The sequence below is a fragment of the Scardinius erythrophthalmus genome (genome assembly GCF_964197995.2).
Source record: "Scardinius erythrophthalmus genome assembly, chromosome: 23".
Lineage (NCBI taxonomy): Eukaryota > Metazoa > Chordata > Actinopteri > Cypriniformes > Leuciscidae > Scardinius > Scardinius erythrophthalmus.
In genome coordinates, this window is record NC_138243.1 from 19956144 (window position 1) to 19978955 (window position 22812).

The following is a 22812-nucleotide window of genomic DNA, read 5'->3' on the forward strand; positions in this document are numbered from 1 at the left end:
TTGCACAGCACTTGCGCATTTCTGGCTTACTTCGACACAACCGTCACTAAGCAACAAATAAAGGCGCGCTGGTATGTTTGCTTTGAAGGGAATAGCGCAGACCCAAGAAACATAATAATAATGGGGTAACTAATCCCCACTGGGATTAGTGTAAAAAAACAAAAACACCTAGCAACTAAGAAGCACATCTGCCAATGTTTTGCAGACCCTGGCCTAACCTGTCTATTTGTCCTTTTTTTGAGACGACAGGTTTGTTTTGTTCAGGTGGTGTTTGATTTTCTTTGAATTTCTTTGTCCACCTAAAATGTATTTTTAGTGCATAGAAGGATGCCTGCCATTTTTGAATAATATGAAATAATTTTTTAATAAATCACTTTATATATAAACTGTGACTTGGATATGGCTAGTAAAAGTTCTGAATGGCCAGTACACTGTACAAAAAAATGACATCAATAAGTCATGAAAACATGTTGTTTTAACATTACTTCAACTCATCAAAATAAATTAGAAATAAGTTAGGCCATTTTTAAGGTTTTAAATTATACAAGATTCAACTATTCTTTTTAAGTCAGTTTAATGTAATTTAAGTTGTGATCCATGTTTAAAGACCAACACAGCCAAGTTGATTGTACTTAAAAATGTAATGGAGCAGTGTGACTGAAAAGTCTAATAGCCAAATTGGCTTGTAAGTACAGTATAAGTTCTTTCAAACCCTGGCGGCAATGTTTGTGATTTACTTTAACTACAGTACATGAATTGAAATGTGTATTGGTTCCATTTCTCTCTCTCTCTCTCTCTCTCTCTCTCTCTCTCTCTCTCTCTCTCTCTCTCTCTCAAGCGGTTCTCATGTGATTGTAACTTTTTTCACCCATGATGAGTTTGCATCCCTGATCATAACATCTTATTTTAATGTTTTCTTGTTTAGATGACAGCCTAGGATCAGACAATGAGGTTCTGGAGATTCCCTTCATCAGCAGAGATAAAGCAGGAGTGTATGAATGCACCGCAGCGAACGACATTGCAGTGGACACACAGACTGTTGAGCTCACAGTCAACTGTAAGTGTCTCATGAATTTATATCAACATATTCTACATATATGCAGCATACAACATATGCCCAAAATACTTATTTTTTATTGATTTACAGATTTATTTAAACCTATAAAGGAACAGAAACTTTTAGGATTTTATTAAATAAATATAAAATGATAATATAATTTGTAATGAAATGTCTTGAAATGCAAACTAAAACATCTTGAGTGGGCGATATACCGGTAGACACGATTAGCCAGTAGAAATATGTCAACTGGTAGAGATTTTGGACCATCGTCTCTATCTCGGTTATGATCACATGACATTGCTGTGCTGCGTGGTCACAAAAGCTTCTCATATACATGTGTTTTTAAGCGTTGCGATTTCAAAACAAGTGATTTTAAACCGTTAAAGTGCAATAAGCAGCAAAAGACAACTAATTTTACCATATGCGGGCGCTGTCTGAGAGATGGTTTCTGAGCGCTGTCTGAGAGTGATGCGCACACATGAAGCCGCTGCTCATAGAGTGTGAGTACTGAACTGAGTTCTTTTTGCCACCTTATTGGGCTTGAATGGTTATACACATACTTATGTGTCAAGTTCCCTGTCTTTGTGAGTATCCTTGTAATCATATTAATGATTATTAATTGAAAACCAATCAGTATGTTGTCATTATATTACTATCATTATATCGGATCCTTGCATTCAGTCTTAAAATGACAGCAGCCTAATAAACCTGCTGCCATCTGTCATTAATGTTAAACTAAAGATAGAAAATCTCTCACTGCTTTTGACTGAATCACTTTTGTAACTTTAATAAGAAAAATATATATTTTTTATTGACACAGTGAAGACTATGCAGATCATAACTTGTTTTACGACTTCTGAATGTACTTTATTTATTTAAGTAATTGCCTTATCAGTAAATAATCTTGTTAAACTTGCCAGTAAATAATCTCAAGTTCACTAACTTTATTGTGGTTTTGTGTGTCTAGTCCCTCCCAGTATTTCAGATGGCAGAGATGTTGGCGTGACCCTGGGTCAGAGAGGTGTCCTGCTTTGTGAGGCAGATGCTGTACCTGAGGCAGATTTTGAGTGGTACAGAGATGACAGGAGGTATGGCATATCACTTCGGGATATTCTCCTTCATCTGTTCCTTTCTTTAGGATAAAACTGTAACCTAGAAGTTTATGGAATCATAGATGGTTACAATAACAAAACTGAATTTAGATCCCACTAAATGTCTTGAACTACTACTGCATGTACTAACATTTAAATTAGTCTTTACATTGTACTTATATAAAAAGAAATACCTGCATGTAATTACATCTGAAATTCATTTCTGTAGTCACATCTATAATTATACAAACAATATACAATTATTATAATGTTAACCCTTTCTTTACACCTTTTTCAATACAATAAGTACATTTTACCCAAAAATTGTTTGATGTAAGTACATAGTAGTTAAAGAAACCTAATAGAGATTGTGACCCAGTTTTTTTTTTTTTTTTACTACAACTGGTATGCACAGTAACAGCTAGTTACTAGAGTTTATTTTATTTCCTATACACTATGTCTGTCCGATTTATAATATTGATAGTGACACTAAGAGGTGAAGGACAAATGTATTTCAGTAACTGTGCATGTCTGACTAGATGTGCTGTCATAAATTCACTGTTTTCAACGGAAAATAATTCACATTTGAGTGCCTTTGGCTGGATGTGTCTCAGTTGGTTCTCTCAAACTGTCTTTGATGTCAAGTGAAGAATAAGTTGTCACAATGTTGTATCATAATTAAATGTGCATAAGAGAGCGTGTGCATGTCCCTCTGCGTGCCGCTGCCAGTAATTCAATCCTGCAAGTTTTGCCTCCTTTGAATGTATCCAGGCCCGCCGCAATCTGCGTCCGAAAACGTTGATGTTGTCATAAATGTAACCTCAAGCTTCAAAGGAGGCTCTGATGTAGCGTAAACAAGGCTGGGCTGATTCAAGTCTCCCCATTTGTTTCCTGCTGTTTCCCAGGATCTTCAATGGCTTTGATGGCATTGAGATCGAGGATGACGGAGCACTTTCAAAGCTGACTTTCTTCAACGTGTCCGAGGCAGACTATGGCAATTACTCCTGCGTCGCTACCAACAAACTTGGGAGCGCTAACACAAGCATCGTCCTATACGGTAAGTATCGGTAGTTGATGGTTTTAATCAAGTTTTAAAACAATTTGGAGCCTCTTCACAATTCTTCAATTAGTTTAATGTACAAACGGTGGTTCGGAAGATAGTTATGTTTCATTTTTTGCTTAAACTTTCGTTCAACAAAGCTAAACGAAAGCAAAACTTCCAGCTGATAATGTTCTTGTTAACACTTTGAATTTCCACTTGGTAGTTTCTGACCCATGCAACTAGAGTTGTCAAAAGTCAGTACTGAAATTTAAAAAATGTGATGATACCAGCATTTCCCTGAAGCATTTTTAGCGCTGTAGAGCGGATTCTTAAACACCTCTGATTGTCCATTGTGTTGACGCACTCAACATATATATTGTTGATCATTGTAGCCAATAACAGACATTTATGGTAACAGACATATACAATGGCCAATCAGAGACATATATGTTGAGCGTGTGAACGCAATGGCCAATCAGAGGTGTTTAAGAATCTGTTCAACAGCACTAAAAATGCTGGTATCGTCACATTTTTAAATTTCAGTAACAACTTGGTACCGAAATCTGTACTTTTGACAACTCTTTGTGTGACTATTAATCTTTGAGATTTCCATCACAGGATTCTCCTTCATTTGCTTTTGATACATGTTTTTATGTTTGTTTTTGTTGATGTAGAAATAATTGAACCCACTAGTTCAACGCTATTGCAAGGTTAGTAGTGTGCATGGGAATGCGGCGTCCTGATCACCTCCTAAAGCATGTTACAGTGTGTTTAATACGCAAAGAAGATGCAAACATGGTTATTTTCACATCAACCGCAATGTGACGAAGCCAAGTTGTTGATATGGCACTCAAGTTTATTGGCGAGGTTGACGCACAAATTTTCCCTGATTTGAACAGGGTAATATAATTGTCGTGCCTCGTCTGACAGAATGTGATTGTCAGATTTTAAATTGGCCACTAGCTATTCCTATTAAGGGGTTATTAGCTTAAAATCCCATTTTGTAATGTCAATAATATATTCAGCACATTGAGTGACAGTCTCAATTGCCGCTCTGGGATTGGCGGGGTACTGACATGCCTCATTCTGCTTTCAGTCACTGTGGGTTGATGAATGAGTCTCTGTTTTCTCTAGCCTAAACATGTTTCTCTTTCTCTTCTTTCACTTTCTTTCCTGTCTAACCTTCCTCCACCATGGCATGGCTTCATTATGTCAATGCATGCTCTCATCCGCCGTTTGTAAGTACATGTTTGCATCATATGATGTCTTTTGATGTTTGTGGAATTGTGGAAAAGTGCTTCATTATTACTCAGTTGATGAGAAATGTACTTAAAGGAAAATTGTCATCATTTACTTGCACTCATACTTTGTTCCACAGAACAGGAAAAGAAAATGAAATTACGTTTTCTAGCCCATGCAATTAATGGGCAGGGGCTGGAGCTTTCAAGCTTCAAACAGGATGCAAAACACCATGATAGTATCATAAAAGTGCTGTAGTCCAAGACTTCTGAAGTCAAACCATAGTTTGAGAGCATTAGTAATGCCCAAATCATGAAAGAATCATTCTTTTGAGTTTGATTTTCAGTTGATTCGATCCACAAAATCAGCCTGAATGATTCATTTGAATTGGACTGATTCGGTCCTCAAGATGAACTCACTGACACAATGGTCTAGTTGCAGCGGTTAACAGCTCACTGGAGGTGAAGATTATCTGTTCAGTTTCAGTCTGTTTCTCACACAAATCTATCGTTTGATTTCAGAACACTTTCAGAATGATAATTTTATGGTACTTTTGCATTCTTTTTGAAACCTGAAAGCTTCGGTCCCTGTTCATTATCGTATAGTAGCATGGAAAAGAATGACCAGTGTATTATTCCATAGAAGAAAGAAAGTCAAATAGGTTTGGAATGACATAAGGGTGAAATGATGACAGAATCTTAATTTTTTTTGGGTGAACTATTCGTTTAAATGTACATTTGCCCCTTACAAAAAGTGTTATGGTCTTACCTGGACATAATAACATAAATCATACAGTACCATATATAACAACTCAATGTACCATGGTACTGCCACAGTAGGAGAAACCAGGGTCAAGTTATTATTTTTTTTTTTTTTTCTCAGACTACAAAAATGTTTCTGACTTTCAGTATAAAAACTATGAATGTGTCAACAGTAATACTACCATTAATACACTTAAGTTGAGAATAATCATATTGATTTTCAAATTGCAGTTATAACAACACACGTTGAGGTTAACCAATAAATCTAATTTAATACTTAATATAGTTTTAGAATAGTTTGCATATTTTATGTTGGATAATATGATTAAAGCAACAGTCAAAGGGAGAGCTACATTATCTGATTTTTTTTTTTTTTTTTTTTTTTTTACTAAAATATACTTCTTATCTGCCAATTCAAGAACAACCTTCACCCAGACAGAAATAATGTTCATTGCATATTTTAAAGATTAAAAGATATGAAACCTTTTAATTCAGTCAGATGAAAATAAGCAAAACATTAGCATGTATTTACTTACAGTCTGTCAATAAAATAATTATTAAAAAATACACTCCTTTAAAACCTCAACATATTTGTATTTTTCTGTCAAACTATTGCTCATTTATGTGGCATTGAGGGTCTTTACTGAATAAATATCACTCTAAATTGTTTGTGATTGAAGACATCTAGTGTGTTATATTTGCCTCTGGTCTTTCCTACTTTTTTGTAAGGGGTCATTCCTCGCCTGCATATGTTGTTGATTGTTGTTACTGATTTGTCCTTGTATTGTCCTTTAATCTTTCTTCTCTGCCAAGAATAGAAATCTTGTCCTGGCCAACTTTTCTCCACTGTCTGACCTAAAAAAAAAAGCATGGGATTGGTAACCATGTCCTCTCCGGAGAGTCATTAATTGCATTGAATTTGATTGTGAGAAACTCACATTAGTATAATTACACTTGGTGCAGGATTTACTCTAAGCTGTGGCTGCAGAATAATTGGATAGCTGTCCCTAAAGAAAGTACTGTACTCCCCTAAATCCAGGGGAAATTAGACTTCAGTCTAAATGGCCCATCAAAGAGAAGGATTTAATAGACAGCCATACTAATGCCATGACACAACGATTGTTTTGTTGGGACTGAATATTAGTGCTCTCTGATCTTCCACACCAAACGTGAAACAAAAAAGGGAAAGAAATCTTATATTTACAGCGCTCCTAGAGGGACATGGTGATGGTTAAAAAAATAAGATGGGAGGAAAAATTATAGCTTTTGCAGCATTGACATAGCTGTAGCATTAACAGCTTTTGCGTTCCCCTGAGAAACTTTGCGTTCACTCGCAAAACTTGAGCATATTTTTTCCCATTACCATGTAATTTTAAGGGCTCTGTAAATATCAAGAGTGTAAAAAAAAAAAAACCTTTTTCAATAAATTTAACTAATTAAACTTTACATGTGTATATTTATATACTTGGGGTTGCGTGACTACTTTTTTTTTTTTCTGTTGGCGAGAACTAGTCAGTTGTGTTGTGCGTTATATAAATGACTCGCCATATGCAATCAGCAGTAAAAGTCCAAAAAGAAAACCAAATCTACCCTGGCTAACACCATATCTACACCGTAGAAACAAAATAGATTTATTTTATTTTAATAAGTCAGGTTGTCTACACAGTGTTATGTGCAATGTCTTTGCTGTGTAGACATTCAATAACAAGAATATATCCCATGGCGCTGAGATTATGTGTGGCATATCTCCACTGTCAGAGTCGAACACCTCACTCTGGAAAGTGTTCAGCGCAGTGTGTGTAGGATTATCATGGTAGATACATGAAACATTATTTTATGTGCATAATTTGCACATGATGTTACAGTTTGTGACTGCCAATTTTTTTTCAGTGGTCTTGGTTCCGGAAGTGTTCATCCCAGTCATTCTCTTGACTGACTACTGGGAATGCTCTGACTATAGGTTGAATTAATACAATTTCTTTGCATGAAACATCTGCAAAAACCTGAGCCCTTCACCTAAAAATCAGTCTTTCATAGATAACCTAGGAGGTCTGGGAAGCTCTTGTTTTTTAAGTTTCATTACAAGATGTTTGCACATTGGCAGTAAAAAAGTGATTAATACATGAACATTCTTACATATATGTCATTAGTTTTAAGTATAAAATGTGAAGTATAAAATAATTTTTTGAGTGTAGTCATTAAGTCATTCACAATGCTTCATGGAAGTGGGTGGTTATTAATGAGATCTTTTGCCATGGATCTCATTTCCATGGTAACCATACTTTCTTATGGTTGGATCCAAGAAGGATTGTGAGTAATATAGTTCTTCATTGGGAAATTGACTATCAAGCATGATTTTATTAATATTATTATTATTATGTTTTTAAATGAAGCTGAATCACACTGACGTGTTGCCTTCACTGATACATATTTCATCACTTAACAACCATGGAGTGATTGGTAGGTCTGGCTTGAAAGGTTTAAATGAAAAAAAGAAAAAGAAAAAATCTCCCTATGGAGAAAATGAATGGGACTTTTTTACCTGTGGAACTTGACTGTTGCACTCTATTGAACCCCCCCCCCCCCCCCAATCTAACTGACCACAGACTTTATTAACAATAATAATATAATAATAATATATTTATTTTAAAACTGTATTTTTTGCTTAATTTTGTTCATGCAAAAATATATTTAAAAAAATATCTTTTGATTGTATGATGAAATATGATCCAGACAAGTTCTATTGTCTATTGGCATGATTACAGTCATGCTCACTAGTTTACATACACCTTGCAGAATCTGCTAAATGTTAATTATTTTAACAAAATAAGAGGGTTCATACCAAATGCATGTTATTTGTTTATTTAGTACTGTCCTGAAGATATTTTACATGAAGTGTCCACAAGAAAATAAGAAGAAAAAAAAAGCTGAATTTCTAAAAATGACCCTGTTCAAAAGTTTACATACCCTTGATTCCTAATACTCTGTGTGTTGTTACCTGGATGATCCACGACTGTTTTTTTTGTGTGTGTGTGTGTGTGTGTGTGTGTGTGTGTGTGTGTGTGTGTGTGTGTGTGTGTGTGTGTGTGTGTGTGTGTGTGTGTGTGTGTGTGTGTGTTTGTTTTCAGTTAAACTGCCCAATGTTCTTCAGAAAAATCCTTCAGGTCCTGCAAATTATTCCGTTTTCCAGCATCTTTTGTGTATTTGAACCCTTTCCAGCAGGATTATTTTGAAGAACATTGGACAGTTTTACTGCTCAGGACAAACAAGGGACTCATGAACAACTATCACAGACACAGTACACAAACACAGTATTACAGCTTTTCTCGAGTGATTATACGCATTTCTTGAAACTATGCCTCGTATTCTCAAAACAGTAAACACAAATCCATAACGTCTCACACAATTCCCCAAACACCCTATTTTCAGGTCAAAATGAAGCTCTACACTCCAAACCATTCACTCTTGCTGAAAAACCAAACTTTGCCCTCAGACATCACACACAAGCCCTCACAAACACACACACACACACACTACAACATAGTCTTACACACTGGTGCAATAAATTCAAAACAACATTTCCAAAACTGGTAAGTTATGTTACTTGTGGTCCCCCCCCCCCCCACAAACCTTTTCACATGATGGACACAAAAGACACAACCAATGGATACATTGGCACATTTTTTTTTATTCCTTAATGTACTGTACAGTACAATACACCAAAAAAAAAAAAAAAAAAAACCTCTGCCCCAGCATCCCGTCTTTGGTCTGGGTCAGCCAGAGAATCTCGTCCACATCACAGGCTATATTGGCCCTAGCCAGGCAGCGGGGGTAAAATCCACTTGCAGGCCTGTTCCCCGCTGGCACGCATCAACTGAAATATTTGGCAGGCTTCTTCCATTTCATCGTCTCTGTGTTCTAGAAAAATAGAAGTACTGATTACTGTAACTGCAACACATCCTTTTAACAGAATGGAAGCATTCAGAAAACTCTATCTGTATGTGAGGCAATTTGATGCTATTACAGTAGTATAGTGCAACAGCTAGAGTACATGTATGTGTTGTAACGGCACAGTGTACTGCACTCAAAAGTTACAGTAGAGACCAGTCTGAAGGACATCTACTGTACCTGTTTTCCTTCCTGAAGGTTCTTACGATCGAGGCGACGGTGAAGCGATTCAAGTTTGGCTGTACTCGTGTCCCAGCCTCCCTCATAGTCATTCCATGGACTGAGACATGGGCGACTAGAGTGGCAATGCTTGTCTCTTTGGCCTTGCCCTTGCCCTTCCCCTTCCCCTTCACCTTCCTCATCCTCTTCCCTCACCTCTTCCTCCTCCTCCAGCTCTTCCTTCACCTCTTCCTCCACTCCCAGTGTCAACAAATCTGACTTATGTGTCAAAACAGGGGAATAGTGTTTATAGTTTAGGGAAATGGGTGTGCTTTTTTATAAATGGCGTTATGCTTGTGAAATTTTAGTTCATAAGCCTGCATGGTTATAGTGTTTAAGCAATCAAGAACAACTTTAAGAATCAAGGGTGTGAACTTTTGAATGGGGTCATTTTTATAATTTTTTTTGTAAACATCTTTTATGTAAAATATCATATTCAGGACAGTACTAAATAAAAAAATAACATGCATTTTGTATGATCCCTCTTATTTTGTCAAAATAATTAACATTTTGCAGATTCTGTAAAATGTTTCCTTATGTAAACCTTTGATCATGAATGTGTGTTAATATTTTATCATCGCAGAATACGAGTGCAATAGTTTTCATCAGATCAGCGCAGTAAATGCATTCTTTCCCATTCCCTTTTTTTACTCTGACAATCACACAGTTGTCAGTGCACCTCGTTTTACTCATCTGCCCTTAGTAATCTGGTTAAACTGCACCTTCGGTGATTAGCTTGTTTATAAGCAAGCGCAATTCCGGCTGACCTCAGTGGTTGACTGGTCAAGGATGTGCCGTACAGTAGGGTAATAATGCTGTGAGCGCAGGGAGAAATGAGGAGAACAGATGCTCCTACTATACAAATGTAACCACTAAAGACCCTCGCTTAGATGTTAATCTGCCAATCTGGAGCGCTTTCGTCCCAGTTAGATGACCCGGCATGGCCAGAATACTCTAGTTTGACTTGATGAATATTTTTTTAGGCAAAAACATCTCATTTGGACTAAAATATTTGCCTATTAGCACCAATGGAAATGATTTACTTGATCGTTCATATTGTATGTTCTGCATTCTTATAAAGTGTTTTGTTATATAATCTTTCTTTTAGTGGAGACGGCTTCTGTTTTAGAACTGACTTCATCCGATTTAGAGCACACAGCCTTTGAAAACAATGATTTGTTGGAAGGTTTGTGATTCACAAGCTACTAAATACAGTACTGAACTACTAATCACTACAAACAAAGAGGAGTTGCTATAATATACTAACATAGATTTTTAACAATTGCTTGACTAGAAAATAGCGGTTTAGTGCAGTAAACCTTGGGAATGCTGACAGCTGACACCTTCGAAAACAAGAAGAGATAATATTGAGGAAGTAAGATAGAATCAGAAGTGCAGATGCGTAGGTGAGAGTTCAGCGACGTTACAGACAGTCTCAAGAATAAAAGCGAGGCAGTTTGCAGCACAGTTGGAGACCTGAGCTGTTTTTCCTGACACGTGTGACTCCTTTCAATGCTTTAGGACCCGGAGCAGTTCAGGATGGAAACAGCGGCACGTCAACGGTCTTCACACCCACCTGTCTACTTCTCATCGTACTTCTACATCTCTTGCTCAAGTTTTGATGCCGAAGATGTTTTCAGTGGAGGAAAATCACTGTTCGTGTGACATCACTCTCATCCTGGAGTCACAAATCGTGCATGGGTTACCAAAAATGCCTGGAAATGTGCATGGGGTGCCCAAGTACTTCCTTTTAATGAAGTAATCATGCATTTATTTTGTTTATTATAGAGTTTAATAATGTAACTTCTCTTACATTGCTAATCATCACACTGTTTTGCCCCAGCGAATACAGTTTTGTATTCCGTAAAAGCAAATGACAGAGAGGCATGTCTAATTTTAAATATTACATTTTATTTATTTTTGTGACTGTCATTTTAATTTAACTCTGTAACTCCTCAAGAATTCATATAGAATACAGGGGAATAATTCAAGTCAAAGGCATGCGATAAGGAAGGGCATACGTCTCTCTTTTTTATTTTCAATTGTCACTATATTTTTACTATACGGCAAAATCAAAATAAGCAGCAAAAAAGACACAAACACACGTTTTGTTCTGTAATAATCACGCCATGTTTCGTTTTGAGTACTTCTAATCTGCATTTTAGCATTTAACACTCACAACCGAAAACAATGCGATATATATATATCAGTATGTTTTATTTTGATTATGTTTTGACGACCAGAATGGCACAGTTGGACTATGCAGAACCAAAAGCTCTATCAAATGTTTTGGAATAAATCAGATGTTGGAGTCATGATAGTATATATGGGATGACAATGTATGAATCAAAGTTGAAAAATGTTACATTTGGAGTTTTGTGCAACTCCAAGTTATTGGATCCAATATGAGAGCCCAAAGAGCAATCTGCTAATACCTGTCGATTTCTAGGTGTAATGTTGTTTTTCCAGACAAACTTGACATCAAATGTTATTTTTATTACAACGGCAGTTTTTCAAATGGCTTTTTGTTGAATTTTGTCCAGATTTTGAGTTCTACAAACCAAACCGGGCGCTTAAATGCTCTTTATTTAAACGCGTCTCGTAGTCGTTCCTGCTAACTTCTCTGTGTGTATATGCATATATCTAACTTGTACAAAGGGAAAATATGCACACTTGTTTTTACTAAAATTGTGAACCTGTTTAATACAATGCAACGTTTTCTATTTTTTGTTATTCCCTTTTCCAGAAGCTGTGTAATTTATTTCTCAAAGGGTATTACAGTAGATACAAGCTCATTGTGAAATCTGATGTCTAAATGTTGTGCTTTTGGAAAAAGCAGATTAGACTCATTTCAATTTGTCTGTCATCATTTCATCATGAGCAGATATCCCGTTACCATCCATATTCTGGAGGGGAAAAAAAAGAAAAAAAAGTGGCATTTGATTTGAATAGTTTCTGAAACTTACCATCGCAGTATTAAGGTGTTGGTTGACCTCAAATCCATATTAAGATTTTCTTCTCTTTTGTTGGAATGTTTGATAGGATTTACGCCTAATGTTTCCATTTTATCTCCAATGTGGTTAAAGGAATAGTTCAGCCAAAGATGAAAATTGTCATCATTAATTCACCCTCAAATAAATAAATAAATTGACCATGGAGTTCTGAGATTGACCAATCATAAGTAACTATTCCTTGAAATGTGGTGCACCATTTTTATGATTTTTTTCTTTTCATGTTTGGGGCTCAAAAGCATCTGTCTTCATTCACTTCTGTTGTAGTCTAGACATTATTTTGCGATTTCTGGAAATTATGCAGGTTTGGATGACAGTTTACATTTTTGGATGAATTATCCCTTTAAATATCATATTTTTAAAACCACATATCAGATACAAATCAGTGGATTTTAAGCACAAGGTGTATGTTAATGAAAGGGAATGTCATGAATGTGCAAAGTGTAATGGGTGACAGTGTGTGTTCTTGCCCTAAAGGTGTATTATTCAATATTATGATTTCAATTTTCATTTAATCTTTTTTTTTTAAGATATAGGGAACACAACCAGACTAAGAACAGTCGACATATTTCGTATATAGACAGATTAGTGAGACTAACCTGTCAGAAATCCACACTTTTACAGCACTATTTAAATTTAAAACCACAAAAAGAAGCACCTCCTGATAAATAATGTCTGTGATTTCCTCTGGGGAAGACAGCGTTTAGATCACGGCTGATCAATCGATGCACCGTATTAACAGAAATACAGGGCTTGTCTGCGCATGGCTGTAATGCAAATCATGTCCAACTTGGTGCAAAGAATTGACTTTTTTTTTTTTTTTCAACCATTAAAACCAGCCTGGAGAAGTTCACTTCGTTCCACTGATCTCTATGGTTCCCTAGAGATGAACAAATTAAGTATTTTAACTCCTTGTACTGTAAAGAAATTGTTTCGTCATATGTTTTTCCTTTAATGGCGATGGTGTGTTCATATTTAAGACTTACAATAATAAAATGTTGTATCTAAATAGAATTGGTCTGCGGTCTAATTGTGATTCTTAAAGAATCTATATACCTCGTCTCTCTATATTTAAGAGGATATATTGAAGAAAAGCTTTTATTTTCTTACAAATTTGTAGGCCTATACACTACCATTAAAACTTATATTCAGTATTAAAATGAATAAAATGTGACAGTAAAAAAAAAATCACTCTTTCCACAATAATATTAAGCAGCACAACTCAACACTGACAATAATAAGAAATGAGCACCAACATTCTTGACCACCAAATCATCATATTAAAATGATTTCTGGAGGATCATATGACACTGACGACTGGAGTAATGATGCTCAAAATTCAGCTTTGATCACAGAAAATAGAAAACAGTTACTTTAAACTTTAATGTTGTTCCTGTGATCAAAGCTGATTTTTAGCATCATTACTCCAGTCTTCGGTGTCACATGATTCCATAATTGTACTGTATTTTTGATTAATGCAGCCTTGGTGAGCATAAGAGATTTCCTTTAAAACATTAAAAATCTTACCGACCCCAAACTTTTGAACAGTAGTGTATGAATGTCCTATATGTTCACTTGTTTATCCACTTAAAAATGAAAACTGGTTGAAACTAAAGCAAATCCACACCACAGCAGGCTGATTCCAAATCAATAATTCAAAGCCCATATTCTGAGAGCACTTAAGCACCGTCTCGATCCTCCACTTGTGTTCTGGTTAAGGAAGGAGGTGTCAGTATTGTAAGTGTTTTAAAGGGATTTGACAGACAGTCTGTGGGAGTGATGATGCACATGAGCTCTAAGTGCTGATGTTGAGAATGAAGCTGTGAGATCCATTCGGAAAGTGACGCGAGAGCTGCTGTAATTGAATTTAAGAAAGGCTTCGGTGAAGACTCTTAATTAAAGACTCACATTTCCCTGTCTTTCTTTTTTTTTTTTCTTGCTTGATTGTTCATTGTGAATGACTGGCTGTAGTGTCGCTCGCTGCTGCTTGTTAGAGAGGCACCAGGTGACAAACACTGCAGTATGGAAGACTATTAGAATGGCGCTGAGAGACAGCTGAAAATGTGGGTAAACAGCCGGATCAGCTTTACATATCTGTAAGAGAATGACGGACACGAAGTATAAAGCTGGATGGATGAATGCATTGAGTTTTTATTTAGGAGAGACCGAGGCTAGTTATCGTAAGAGTTTCTACTGTGGGGAACTATGAAGAATTTCATATGAAAAATGTATTTGAGTTCTAAGGACAAGGGGTTTTTTGGCCTTTCAAAAGTTTGAACTCTCTTCTGCTCACCAAGGCTGCTGTTATTTGATTAACAATACAAAAAATATGTTATATTATGAAATAGTATTACAATTGAAATAACTGTTTTCTATTTGAATATATTTTCAAATGTAATTTATTCCTGTGATGCAAAGCTGAATTTTACTCCAGTCTTCAGTGTCACATGATCCTTCAGAAATCATTCTAATATGCTGATTTACTGCTCAAGAAACATTTATTATTATCATCAATGGTATTGTCAGTGTTGAAAATAGTTATGTAAAAAAAAAATATATATACATACATATATATATATACATACAGTACATACATATTTATATATACATATATATTCATATATATACATATACATATACATACATATGTGTGTGTATAGTATATGGTTTGATAGATCAAATTTGTTGTTTCATAATTGTTTTATTATTCATTTTATTTTATTTATTTATTTATTTATTATTATTATTACAGGGACAGTGCATATTAATAAACATTTCTGCCAAAATTAGCCAGAAGGCTATTTTTCTTAAAAAAAATCTTAAAAGTCACCCTAAAAGAGTGTAAAATTGCATATATAAAAAAATTATAATAATTGTACAATACATTTAGTAAGAAATTCTATTATGTTAAAAAATATAGTCGAAATACAGCAAACCAACAATCAAACAAACATCTGACAAAAACATGACACACACACACACACACAAGGCAAGAAGCCGGCAGTGGATAGAGCAGGTCTAGAAATGTGTTCATGTTGACAGATCTGAAATTCAAGAAGCCATTTCTTTAAATGGTTCTTAAATGTACAATATGTGTATAGATTTCTGATGATTAAAGGAATGCGGTTCCATTCAGTAGCAGCTCGAACAGAAAAAGAAGTATGACCAAATACACTTTTTCTAAAGGGAATGACACAATCTCCCCTCGCTGCACCTCTGGTTCTGCTATGATCAGCTGGACGGATGTTAACAAACTGGTGGAGTGGAGGAGATGATAAACCATGAATAATTTTGTATAGAGGACATAGATTTGAGTATTTGACCATGTTTTCCCAGCTGAGTAATCTATGTTTTTGTAATATTGGGCAATGATGAGAAATAATTGGTTTCTTATCCAGAATTTTAACAGATCGTTTGTAAAGTGACTGCAGAGGTTTCAGAGATGTAACACCAGTATGTGACCAGATGGGTAGACAGTAAGTGATATGTGATAAGATCATAGAGTGCATGTACATTTTTGCTGCCTGTGTGGACATTTGATGGCGAACGTGTCTAAAATTCACGAGGTTAAATTTGATGCGATTACAGACCCTTTTTACATGCGAAGTAAACAACAATTTTGAATCAATCAAAACCCCCAGATATTTGTATTCTGACACGATCCGCAGCCTTTCCCCAGAAACGAAAATATCCGGCTCAACACTAAAATTTTTGTGGGACTTTGTGAAAAACATTGCTACTGTTTTTGATGTATTCAGCTGCAGGCAGGAGTGTTTCAACCAAGGTGTAATGTTATCCATGGATTTAGTGAGCTTCTCAGCCACCTGAGAGATATTCTTACCATGAACATAGACTACAGTGTCATCAGCATACATCTCTGTGGAGTAATTGGCTCTGAAGCCAAACTGCATCGGGTGGAGTGCAAAGGGTGTGGAATTTAGATGGTTAATAATTTGTTTTGCTATTAGTTTCTCTGCAATCTTAGACACTGCAGGCAATATACTGATGGGTCTGTAGTTTGACATGGAATGAGGATCTCCACTTTTGAAAATTGGAGCAACAACAGCTGGTTTCCACATGCTTGGGAAAATATTTTGTGAAATAGACATATTGATTATTTTGGTGATGGGGGATATGATTGATATACTTAGTGCCTTGAGCATTACCGTATCCATATCAAAAATGTCTTTACATTTTGATGGGTTTAATGGTCTGTGATACCTCTGATTCTGTGATGTTAATTAAACTAAAAACTAATTGACTAACTAATTGAAATTTATATTTGGCTGAAAACACATTGCATTGTCTACAAGAGGAGGTTATTAAATGTAAGGTTCCAATTGTGACAACTTGCCCCATATAATGTGAAGACATTCTCTGCTCTTGGGACATGTTGTCACAAAATGTTTTTTTCTTTTTTTTCTGGACCTTAAAGGTGCATTGCGCAAGTCTCTGAGTTTTTGCAGAACTATGCCCCCTTCTGGCGACTCGCGAAACTGCAACCAGAGTTGTGCACGCGGTTACGTGGAGTTTGCGTTGGGGTTTGGGATGAACTAGAAGCCGGTCTCTTTGAATCCATCTTGTACTTTTGCCAAAGTCGCTTGAGTTGTCTTCGCTGATGCGGATAATGGCGGCGAATACACAAACCTGCCAGACATAGCCAGGTGAGCGTGAACGCGCATGACGTCACGCCCAGTCGATTCCGTCCCGAATCCCTTTTATTTATTTTACTGTACAGGATTATAGAGGCAATCGCAGTGATCAGAGAAGGGCTCATTCAGCCCATCAGGCAATTGTTTAAGCATGTATGGGTTAGAAAAACGGGTATTTTTAACATGAAAAGTTGCTTAATGCACCTTTAACAATGAAACTGTTTAACAAATTTAATGTAGTATGTGTCTATACAGAAATTACCATAATCATACCATGAGACTATATATATGCATATACAAAGAATTAACTTGCATTTCAAGAAAAATGGTGGGAAGATGTCACAAGTAGAATTTGGCTTTCGACAAACAAACGGCAGATGTTGAAATTGAATATTCATCGAGTTTTAAAACGGGGGTAGAGGAGGTGAGAAAACTGTTACATAACTTGACGATTTCTTGCCAATCCTTTGTCTACAAGCTATTAATGTACGACATGAAAACAAAAGATGGAAGCCTGGGAATGATCACCTTTTTATGCTAAGAGGTGAAGGTACAATCACATCCCTTGAAGCAAACAAAAGCCTGCTCAGTTTCTGCCTTCTGTACTCCTGGTGGACGTCTTTATCTGAGTGCCCAGGAGCGCCCCTCTGGAACATGCCATGAGCACTGCTTATTTGGAAAGACAAATATGTGAATAAATAAGCATTTCTACAGGCCGCATTAACTTGACATGACATTTCTTGGCTGCATTATCTTTAGGACGGCAGCCAAACCGCGAGCGTATCGTCAATAGAGCAGGGCCGGTGCGGGGAGAGATGTGCGAGGTAAACTGTCTTTATAAAACATGCAGCATGTCAACACTGGGAAACTTGTTAAAAGTGCTCTGTGGAATATTGAACCGCATCAGTTAGGGTACAATGGTTAATAAATGACTTTTTACATTCGGATTAGACTATAATCATTTAGCTGCTGCTGGATTAAGTCAACTAGTAAATCACTGCCAACAGAGCTCACTTTTCAACAGATGGGTCTTCCAGCCAGGGATAGCATTTGATAAAATAAAGTTTAAATGAAAATATGTGTCCTTTTTTATAAAAGCAATTAGGCACTCAAGGTTGTACTGTATCGCTAAGTCGTGAATATATTCACAATATGACCTCTTCGACCTTTATAGAGTGCAACAGTGCTCGCCCACTTTGTTCCGTAAGTATTTTGTCCATTCATTTCTATCATAGGGATTTCAGAAAAGTCTTTCTTTAAAGCAATATAAGCCATAAACGAAGGCAACCCGCTAAAAGGTGAATCATAACATTACACACTTTGATTTGAGGCAAAAAAGTATTAAAAATCAGACAAAACTACAAAGATTGTCTACTTATCAGCTTTAGAGATAGAAAGAAACAATCTCATAAAGCATTGTATATGCATATTTATTGAAATATTGAAGTATTTTGAGAGTGTAGGGAGACCGACTCATTCTTTCAATTCTCTGATTGGTGGAATTTTCTGTACAGCATCATGGGTAATGTAGTTCTCTTACGAGAGTTCTCTCGTACTGCGTTCGTAGAACGCTGCGGGAAAAGTCTCTTTTCACGAAATACTGAAGCAAAATTATCCTTAATTTTCATATTTGTAAAACGCATTGCAGCAGTGCACAGCCATGGCGAGACGGCTCGCTCACTCATTGGCTGTTCTGCGGCAACTGCATGAGCCTATCGAGCGAGGGCTGATGCAATATCAGACCAATGAGAGCGCTTCGCGCGCTCCTCGTCACATCCCGCCGAAACGGGTGTGGCCATCCCCTATAAAAGGAGCTCGAGTAGGCTGATTCAACTGATTTTCATCTCTTCAGCGAAGCTCACGCATCGCTGGATCACGGAGAAGCAAGCGTCGTCGAGGCAAGCTTTTCAGCGGGACGAGCCCTTGAAGCCGCTGGCCTTCGCCGCCTCTACTGCCGTACCTGCTGCGCTTTCCGGCGCTTCATATCCTTTACCTGCTCTGTTCTGTGTGTGTGTGTGCAGTGTTCCCCGAACACTCACCCCTAAAAGAGCCGCGTCTTTATCAAGATGCCATCCTGTGGCTCGTGCCGAGCCCCGCTCACCGAGGGAGACCGCCACGTTATTTGCGTCTCCTGCCTGGGCGAAGATCACGCAGCGCTCGCGCTCGCTGACGGCGGCTGCCCTCACTGCGAGCTTTTGCCGATGGTGACTCTGCGGACTCGCCTGGCACATTTCTCCGAGCCTGCGCCCCCCGCCGCGGTGCCGCGCCGCAAGAAGCGCCGCTCGCAGCGGGCCCCGGAACCCACCTCTTCCCGACAAAGCTCGCCGGCTCGCCCGCCAGCTTCGCCGGCTTCCCCCGGAGCACTTCCCGATGCTCAGCGCCCGCAGTCTGCCGCCGCTTCATCTGAGGAAGTTGTTTCTGAAGCCGAGTCGGTCGATAAGGATTCCTGCTCTCTGCTAGCTTCAGGCAGTGAGGACTGGGCGAGCTCTGCGGATCTCACGCCTCCTGCCCGAAAGCCGTCGGCTAGAGCTAGCATCGAGAGGGAGCTCATGCGAGTACTCGCGTTGGCCGCGGCGAGCCTCGGCCTCGAGTGGTCTGCACCGGAACTCCCCTCGCGCACCCGGCTTGATGGTAGCTTCCTCCCTGGTGAGCGTTCTTCTCCTGTGTCTAAGCCCGCTCCGTTTCTTCCTGAGCTTCATGAAGAAGTGGCGAAGGCCTGGAACGCTCCCTTTTCTGCACGAACACGTTCGTCTGTATCCCCAGCATTTTCCTCCCTGGATAATGCTCAGGATCGAGGCTACCTCACTCTGCCGCCGGTGGAACAGGCGATAGCAGCCCACCTTTGCCCGCCCTCTGCTGGACGGCGGACTAAGCCAGTGCTGCCGTCGAAAGCCTGCCGCATGACGTCGTCGCTGCTCGCGCGGATCTTCTCCGCCGCTGGGCAGGCGGCATCGGCCCTGCACACCATGGCCACGCTTCAGGTGTTCCAAGGCGATCTCCTCCGCAAACTGGACGAGATAGGACCTGAAGCTATCTGCATCACGGACCTGAGAAGCGCGTCGGATCTTTCCCTCCGCGCTACCAAGGCTGCAGCACAAGCCATGGGACGCTGTATGGCTTCCGCTACCGTAGCCGAGAGGCATTTGTGGCTGACGCTCACGGAGATGGCTGATGCAGAGCGCAACGCGTTCCTCGACGCCCCGCTATCCTCCGCTGGCCTCTTTGGATCTTCTCTCTCCGAGTTCGTGGAGAGATTTTCCGAAGCCCAGAAAGCGTCACAGGCATTCAAGCACTTCCTGCCGAAGCGCTCCAGTTCCGCAGCGGGCCGTGAGAAACAGGCCCCTCGGAGCTCACAGCCTCAGCCTCCGGCCGCCCCCTCTCAGCGACAGCAGCGCAGCTCACGCCCTCGCTCTCGCTCTACCAGCCGCCGCCCCACTCACCGCGGGCCGCGACCAAGGGTTGTGTTGAAGCCGGAAGCCCCAAAGAAGTCCTAGCACGCCTAGGAAAGCGCAGGTGTGTAAGCCCCGTTGCGACCGGGCCCTCACCAAAGCGCACCGCTGTCTCAGTCCCAGGAATTGCGACTGCTTCAGCGTTCTCAGCAGAGCACAAGCCCGCACAGCTGCCCGCTTGCCTGCACACAAAAGCCGTTTTTACGGCTACCCAGATAAATCCCGAAAAGAGTGTATTTTCTGGTGTCCCGGCCAAGGCCGATGGTGCTATAAATGTAGTGTTGATGCCCACTTCCCTGTGCCCATCCCTACACACAAGCACAGCCCTGCACACAGGGCCCGTACTCATAAGATCGACGCAGTTCGATCGCGCCACAAACATAGTCAAAGTGCCCACTTCCCAGTGCCCACAAACGCTATGTCTGGCAAGCCACAGGCTCCCTGTAAAAACGGGACCTGTGAGCACCCGCTTTGTTCAAGCAGACAGCGCGGCCAAAGCAGTAAACGTGCCCGGTCCCCGCCCACGTTCACTTGTAGGCTGCATGAGTCCCATGAGACCTTCTCAGACCTCCCTCGTTCAGATAAACACTGTAGCGGGGTCGAGGATGAGCGTGTTGCCCGCTGTATTATGCGCGCTCCCCGCCTCAAATGTCACAGGCGTAACGCCTATGCTAGCGCGCCCCGAAGCGCCGCCGTCGCACAGCGAACAGAGCGCGCTTCGCATCCAACCCCTAGCCGGCCATGCAGACGCATGGGCCGCGCTTCCAGGGGTTTCGGACTGGGTGCTAGACATTATAAAGAGAGGCTTCTCGCTACAGTTTTGTCGGCGCCCTCCACGCTTCTCAGCGCGCGTCGAAACTACGGTGAATTCAGAAGTAGCACACCTGCTTCGCGCCGAAATATCAAAACTGTTGAGCAAAGGGGCGATACAACATGTATCCCAAGCTCAAAGCGAAGGGGGGCTATACAGCAGATACTTCCTAGTCCCCAAAAAGGACGGTGGTATCAGACCCATACTAGATCTAAGACGACTAAACAGAGCTTTAGTGAAACGCAGTTTCAAAATGCTCACAACCAGCAAAATCCTCGCGCACATTCGCCGAGAAGACTGGTTTATGTCGATAGATCTAAAGGACGCGTATTTCCAAATACAGATAGCGTCACGCCACAGGCGATTCTTGAGATTCGCCTTCGAGGGTCGGGCATACCAGTATACAGTCCTGCCATTCGGCTTGTCCCTGGCACCCCGTACATTTACGAAGTGCATGGACGCAGCGCTCGCCCCCCTCAGACTCAGGGGCATGCGAGTGCTGAACTATTTGGACGACTGGCTGATCATAGCTCAATCACGATCTCAGCTCGTGGAGCACAGAACCATGTTACTCGATCACCTCGAGAATCTTGGTATCACGATCAATTGGACGAAGAGCTCCTTGAACCCCAGCCAAACTATTTCGTTTCTGGGCATCGTTCTGGACTCTCGTTCTATGACGGCGCGGCTGTCGCAACAGCGCGCGCTGCGCATACAGCACGCAGCGAGGTCCTTCCGCTGCGGTGCGATTATCCCGCTCAAACGTTTTCAGAGGATGCTGGGCCTCATGGCCTCAGCATCATCAGTTCTCCAGCTGGGCCTGCTTCGCATGCGCCCTCTGCAGTTCTGGTTGAAAGCGCGAGTGCCACGCGGAGCGTGGGCACTCAGCCGATTGCGCCTCAAAGTCGATCAAGACTGCGCAGCAGCCCTGAGACCATGGGCGGCGGGCGATTGGTACCGTTCAGGTGTAAGCCTGGGGACTTCCTCGAGAGTGAAAGTGGTGTCTACGGACGCATCCACCTCGGGATGGGGAGCGCTGCTCGAGGGCAGGCCGTTCTTTGGCCTCTGGTCAGAACGAGAAAAGCTCCATCATATCAACTGCCTGGAAATGCTAGCAGTTCACAACGCGCTGACGCGCTTTTGTCCCCACATCAAGGACCAACACGTCGTAGTCCGCTCGGACAACACGGCCGTGGTGTCCTACATAAATCGCCAAGGCGGCCTCGGTTCCAGTTCCCTTTACAGGCTGGCCGAGCGCCTCCTAATATGGGCTCAGCGCAACCTGAGCTCGCTGAGAGCGGTGCATGTGCCCGGGACACTCAACCTGGGTCCAGACAGGCTGTCCAGGAACAATGTTCCCACGGGCGAATGGTCTCTACACCCACAAACAGTCCGGCTGTTGTGGCAGAGATTCGGCAGAGCGGAGGTGGACCTATTCGCGTCCCCAGAAAACGCTCATTGCCCCGTGTTCTTTTCAAAGAACGACAGCGCGCTGTCCCACAAGTGGCCGCACTGCCCGCTATACGCGT

General features: G+C 40.3%; 1 protein-coding gene across 6 annotated transcripts in view; it reads left to right on the forward strand.

Annotated features, from left to right (window-relative positions):
* Positions 1-13377, forward strand: part of ntm (neurotrimin) — a gene marked incomplete at its 5' end in the record, with an annotated part of 338748 nt that extends 325371 nt beyond the window's left edge. For 2 of the 6 annotated variants that reach the window (XM_081354266.1, XM_081354265.1), the window contains 6 exons: positions 926-1057; positions 2028-2148; positions 3057-3208; positions 3868-3903; positions 10469-10546; positions 10882-13377. In XM_081354266.1, the coding sequence (XP_081210392.1) occupies positions 926-1057; positions 2028-2148; positions 3057-3208; positions 3868-3903; positions 10469-10546; positions 10882-10982 (620 nt within the window). In that variant the 3' untranslated portion in view covers positions 10983-13377. The remainder of the gene's footprint in view (positions 1-925; positions 1058-2027; positions 2149-3056; positions 3209-3867; positions 3904-10468; positions 10547-10881) is intronic. The other 4 variants (XM_081354267.1, XM_081354268.1, XM_081354269.1 and 1 more) reach the window with 4 other exon arrangements.
* Between the last annotated feature and the right edge of the window lie 9435 nt (positions 13378-22812).